Source organism: Micropterus dolomieu, linkage group LG18 (genome assembly GCF_021292245.1).
Source record: "Micropterus dolomieu isolate WLL.071019.BEF.003 ecotype Adirondacks linkage group LG18, ASM2129224v1, whole genome shotgun sequence".
NCBI classification, from domain to species: domain Eukaryota; kingdom Metazoa; phylum Chordata; class Actinopteri; order Centrarchiformes; family Centrarchidae; genus Micropterus; species Micropterus dolomieu.
Genome location: NC_060167.1, coordinates 3,750,336 through 3,756,864, shown reverse-complemented (window position 1 = coordinate 3,756,864; position 6,529 = coordinate 3,750,336). Strand labels below are relative to the sequence as shown.

The window sequence follows — 6,529 nt, the reverse complement described above, 5'->3', positions numbered from 1 at the left end:
TGAAGCCATCCTGAACGATCGGCCTATCACCAAACTCTCAGATGATCCAAATGATTTGGAGCCACTTACTCCCAACCACATTCTTCTGATGAAAGGAAATCCATCATTGCCGCCAGGATTGTTTGAACCACATGACTTGTATTTAAAACGGAGATGGAAGCAAGTCCAGTATATTGCTGAACTTTTTTGGAAACGTTGGGTACGGGAATATCTACCTTTGCTGCAAGAGAGGCAAAAATGGAATGAAACCAGGAGAAACCTAAAGCCTGGAGATATTGTCGTTATAATGGATCCTACTGCCCCACGAGGCTCTTGGCCACTAGGAAGAGTGTTGGAAGCTTTCCGGGATCAAAAGGGATTTGTGCGTTCAGTGAGTCTGCAAACAAAGTCAAGTGTCATTCAACGTCCTGTTACAAAGCTCTGTCTTTTGATTGAGGCTGCAGGTTAAATGAGCAATTTTCAGTGTTAATGTGTGTGAACTCATTGTAACAAATGTTGGATAATATGTTACGTTAGGTTGGTACTGGATCCTTAATTTGGTTTGTTTTGAATTGTAATGTTTGTTAACCATTCCAATTGGGGGCCGGTGTTGTAGGAGCCATTTCAATGTTTATGTCCAGGTTTGGCCATTAGGTGGCACTAGGGTTATGGCATAGTGATTGGGGCTTATCTACTTAGGCTAGCTGTAATCAAGGACAGGTGTTGCTAGAGGGAAAAGGGCAAACTAGTTTTTGACCGCCACGCCACGCGACGGAGGCTGTGGTTGAATGCATGTTAAGTGACTGTTGGTGAAGATGGAATATTGTTCTGTTATGGAAAAGGAAATCCTTGTGTAAATCCAATAAACATCTCTCACAACAGAGAAGAAAAGATAACTTTAAGCTTTGTTGTATCATTGCTCAATCAAGCCAAAGCGACCACGGTAAGCGCGTCAACTATAGCCCCTTTAACCCTCTGCATAACCCTCGGCTGTTTTAAGCTTAGCGGTTACAGTAATGTTAATGATTATAACAACAATGGGACTAGTAACAATAGTTGTTGTAGCAGAGGGTGTCGAGCAGAAACACGGGGGCAGCATTTGAGTCGCAACCACAGATCCAGACTCCACAGCTCCAGAGCCAGAAAACCTGCAGGAAGTGAAAGGAGGAGAGAGGAGAGGGACGAGAAAGCACAAGACTACCAGAAAGGGGAGAAGTTGTGTTAGTAACATGCAATAATGGGATGAGGTTGCATACAGAGGGAGAGAATAAACAAGAAATGATAAAATCCCTGAAATGAACAGCCTTTGTGAAACTTGTAAAATCTTTTATTGATCTCTTCTCAGTAAGGCCCGTGTCCACCAAAACTGTTTTTTACTGACGCCAGCGTCTTCTTTCAATTCATTGCAACGGGATTGATGTCTGCACATGATGGATATGTTGATACAATCCATTATATAAACTCACCTTTATAACAGCGTGCTTTGATGAACTTTATAGCAAGTTCTTGCAGCAGTTCAGCCAAGTTAGAACTGCAGCAACAGTTAGAGCTGCCAAAAATCCACAAAAAAACCATCCTATGACCTCACCTCTGCTGTATGTGTCCTCAAACAGTTTCTCTGAAACACAACAAAACCTAGAGTCACACTCAGATGTACAGCAATAATATCTGGCCTGCAGCCAGATTGCTTTGATAGCCTAAAAATAATAAATAAATAGATAAATAAATAGATAGTGGCTGGTGCTGAAGCTGACAGCTACTCGTTTTTGCAGCAATGCTTTATGTCGTTTATTGAGAGCTTTTACTTTGACAAGTCCTGAAGGACATTCACAAGAGTCTCTGGTCTGCTTGACACACCTCTGAAAAAGCTGCCAGTGTAAGTGTAATTAGAGTCCCCTGAATTTCCTCAGGCAAATGAAAATAAGCATCCATAGGTTTATTAATGCGGATCAAATGCTGAACATGCTTTATTCTGAGCATGTGCAAAAGTTTCATTATAATGAATTTGTTTAACAAGGGAGAAGAAAAAATCTGCAGGATGTTGGGATCGAACAAACAACTCTCCCATCGGGAGTCCCGGCTGAGCTAAACATGTAATGGCTTGAAAATGAATTGGTCGGATGTCAGACTTATTTGCAGACCATGTCCAGCACACTGATTATTACCTACCCAAAACAGCTATGGTGGCCATGCTCCTAAAAGCTATGAACATTTAAATTTTAAACATTTTAAACATTGAAAACACCAGATGAACATCTAAAACTATTTGCAGATAAAACCACTAAGATGAATCTCACCTGGCACAGTGATGTTAGTACTGATCGTACGGCCGATGTCCTCCTGCTCGACTACACAGTAGACGGTCTTCTTCACAGTAGTTTGGAGGGTGATGTAGAAGCTGCCTCCTCTTTCTGAGACCTGTGGCTCCTCAGCAGGAAGTTTGTTTCCAGCACCGTCCTGCCACTCTACTGTAGGTTTTGGAGAAGCACCTCGAACTTCACACTGCAGCAGGACCCCAAACTCTGTGATATTAACTATCGTGATGGAAGGCTCTGCAGCTGCACCTGTGAACACAGTAATAAGAAAACAATACGAACAGTTACAGAAACAATTGTTAGTTGCAGCCCTATACAAAAGTATCATTATATATATTTAGCATTTATGAAGCTAAATTCAAATAGGGAATTTATGCAGGGAGTGAGATTACAGTCTAAGCAGCTGGCTGATTTCTGTGATCCGTTACTGCAGTGGTAGAGTCTGTCTGAACACAGTTTCACCAAGTATTTAAAAGGCTGATGTGCCGTTTACATCGTGACCCACAGAGTCCGACCTTAAAGACACATCAGGAGAAACTAGTGGAGAGTCTTGATTTTAATGTCTCTGATCTCTACATCTGCAATGTCTGTGCTACAACTTAGTCACCTTAGAGCTAGGTGATATTCAAGATGTTTGACAGAACACCAACAATTTAATGAAAACATTGTCCTTTATCATAATGAACCAAGCCAACAGATCTGCTTCAAGTGATCAGTCTAACAGTGTTGCTGGTGGCTACAAGAAATTTCCCCTCTGAGGATACAGCATGAGTCTAAGTGAACGTCACATGGTAACAGAAATAATCTTGGAGCCATTTGTAATGTTTCTGGTTCAGATCATCATCAAGTAGATCAGAGTGGACTTTTTTTTTTTCCTAGAATCAGCTGATGCAGAGATCAGTAACATCAAAATCAGGGAGCACCAACGATTTCTCCTCATCTGTCTTGTCAGAGAGATGGCTAATAGATATCTGATCAACAAATATTTTTTCTTAAAATTAGATATTGATCTCGTTATTATCAGATGCATTAATATATATTGTCAACTTCTGGATTGACCTTCTGTACATCTGTAGTGATTAGTCAACATGAAGATACTGCATCAAATGTTTTAAAGATACTGAGGACACACCACAGATGTGGAGTTTAAAATTGTGATTTCTCCTGATCGGTCTCTAAAGGTGAGGTCTGAACGAGAACATTAGTTAACAAAATTAGAATATGAATTCATGCACAGTGAATGGGTGATGTTATTAACTAGTCATGTGTTATTAGACTATTTGTTGAATACTTTGTTAATTTAAAATAGAGTCGGGGAAACATGAGCAGAGGCTGATTCACACAGAAAAGTATTTAAGCCACGTATTTGATGAGAGAGCTGCACGTTTAGATCATCATCTAGTGACTTGATGACAAGATGCGTCAGAATCTATCAAAACATAGTTCAGCTGGTGAAACTGATTTGCCAGAACTCTATTTACCAATTTCCTGTTTGCTTATTCACTCTGTTGCACAGAGCATAGATTGAAAGGCAGGAAAACTAGCAGCAGAAGACTACAAGCAGGGGTGTAACGGTTCTGAAACAGACACTGAAACATCAACGGTCTCGTGTCACAGTTCCGTCCCTCCCTGCACTGATGCGTTCACTTTTCCTTCATAATGTAAAATCTCCACCATGTCCACATGCTGTAACGTAATGCCAAATAACATCTCTGTGTTTCCCAGCAAAATGCTAAACTGGGTCACCAATATGTTAGGATGACTCGCCCAAGTAAAGTCTATGTGGGAAACATTGTATTTAAAGTTAGCGTGAGCTGTAGGCCTATTTTTTTTTTTTTATCACATTACACCTTTTTTTCTTCCAATTGTGTGTGTCATGTGACAATTTTGGTCCAGTCATGATTGAGTGATCATGACTGCAAGTCAGACTAGTTTAATTTACCCAAGATGGATAATAATAATAATAAATAATAATAATAATAATGCCTAAAAACCTGAAAGGACAGCTGGAGATCTTGATGAACAAAATAGATTAACTGTTCATCCAGGTCTTTATGGACTTGCACGCTTTGTGCACTAGTGCATAATCATGTTGGAACAGGAAGGGGTCATCCTCAAACTGTTTCCACAAAGTTGGGGACATGAAATTGTCCTAAATGTCTTGGTGTGCTGAAGCATTAATAGTTCCTGTCACTGGAACTAAGGGGCCGAGTCCAACGCCTGAAAAACAACCCCACACCATGATGCCCCCTCCACCATACTTTACACTTGGCATAATGCAGTCAGGCAAGTACCGTTCCCCTGGCAACCGCCAAACCCAGACTCGCCCATCTGATTACGAGACAAGATAGAGAAGCGTGATTCGTCACTCCAGAGAACACATCTCGAAAGCTCTAGTGTCCAGTGGCGGCGTGCTTTACACCGCTGCATCCGATGCGCTTCATTGCACTTGGTGACGTTTGCAGCTGCTGACTCTGCAGAAAGTTGGCAACTTCAGCGCACAGGTGGCAACCTATCATGGATCCACGCTTGAATTCATTCTTTCACAAATGTTTGTAGAAGCAGTCTGCATCCTTAGGTGCTTGATTTTATACACCTTAGGCCTTGGAAGTGATCGGAACACTTGAATTCAATGATTCAGAGGGGGCGTCCCAATAGTTGTGACAATATAGTGTATGTAGATTTAACTGTTTAATGAAAACACTCACCAACAAAAAGCTGAATTTTCAATATTTGTCTTGGCTGAAGACGTGGAAAATCACAGGTGTAGTCTCCTCTGTCGGTCACCTTTGTTTTTCTGATGATGATGGAGGCGTTTCCGTACTTCAGCTCATCTTGAAAATGTGAGACGCGACCTTTGAACTGCTGATCTTGACCTGGACGGCCGTTGTTGTAATGAAGGCCTGCATCGTAAAAGAAAACCTCCTTCCCACCATCTTTCTTCCAGTCAAAGAGCTTTGACTCAGCGTTCTCCTTGGTGCTGAGGGAACAGGGTAAAATGGCGTCACTCCCTTCTTTCACAACCACTCTGACGACACCCGACCCTGAAAGAAGAAGTTTATTTTAAGTTATTATGTTCAAATCCATCAGGTTCAGACAGAACACCAGATAACAAATTTATTTTATTCATGAATTTATTTTAGACTGACTGTGATTCTTAATGCTGAATCATTAATAGCTGTAAGCATGTAGCACTGGTGCTAATTGTGAAAATATTAGCCAATTCCTTTTTGAGACAAAGAAACCAAAAATTGTTACAATTGCCCCCGGTCTCCCCTAGTTCAGGAGTAGAGAGCGACTATGCTAACCATCAGGTTTGACTGAGAGGGAAAGAGTTCTGGCAGAGGTTTACTCACTATGACCCCACTTACCTCACCGTCCGGATGCGACAGCATCTTGTACCAAAAACCAAGTAGAATAGTTCATGGACTCCATGGTCAGGCTGGGTCCGTCGTACCACCGAAACAGCCGGACAGTGTTGGAGCCCTAGGTGAGGCTTTCTGCACGTGGTCAAAACTTTCTGCACATTTAGAATCTCTCCCACATCTGTGTTCTCTGACATGTCCACAAAAAAAGTCGGAATAATCGACTCTGAGAATTCACAATATTTTTAAGTCTAGCTGCCCAGTACTCTGCTGTGTATTAGCCTACGTTATTGCTGTGCAGGCCTATCCCTGTTACGACCCGGCTCGTGGAGAAAAGGGAAGCAACATGAACCAGAATGTTACTGGTAAAATTGCAAGTTATTTATTTGCACGTATCAGATCTGCTTGGGATCTTTATTTATCGGTAAATATTTCTACTTTTATTTCACTTTTGCTTTGACAATATGGCAATAACGTTCACACACGCACGTTAGCTTATCTTGATCAGCAGCTAACATAAGCGTCGTAACATTAATTCGCTGAAAACTCTCTGTAAACACTACGACATACATATCCAACGAAGGTTAAAATGAAGGGCAACTGGACTTGGTTGAAGCTACTGGAAGACGTTTCGTCCCTTATCCAAAGGACTTCTTCAGTTCTTCAGAACGACAAAGGTTAAAATGAAGGGCAACATTACAATTGGCTAAAGTTCTGAAGAAGTCCTTTGGATAAGGGACGAAACGTCTTCCAGTAGCTTCAACCAAGTCCAGTTGCCCTTCATTTTAACCTTCGTTGGATAACTATGACCTGGATGACTGAGAATCTTCATAGACACTACGACATACAGCCAATCACCATCTGCCACAC

At 41.4% G+C, this 6,529-nt stretch overlaps 1 protein-coding gene across 1 annotated transcript in view; it reads right to left on the bottom strand.

The window, feature by feature from the left end:
- Window positions 1-1,068: 1,068 nt before the first annotated feature.
- The window catches only part of LOC123987036 (butyrophilin subfamily 3 member A2-like), a gene marked incomplete at its 3' end in the record, with an annotated part of 7,903 nt that continues 2,442 nt past the window's right edge, over window positions 1,069-6,529 (bottom strand). Inside the window, 4 exon segments of the mRNA XM_046075573.1 lie at window positions 1,069-1,176; window positions 1,568-1,597; window positions 2,277-2,543; window positions 5,003-5,338. Coding sequence (XP_045931529.1) covers window positions 1,069-1,176; window positions 1,568-1,597; window positions 2,277-2,543; window positions 5,003-5,338 — 741 coding nt within the window.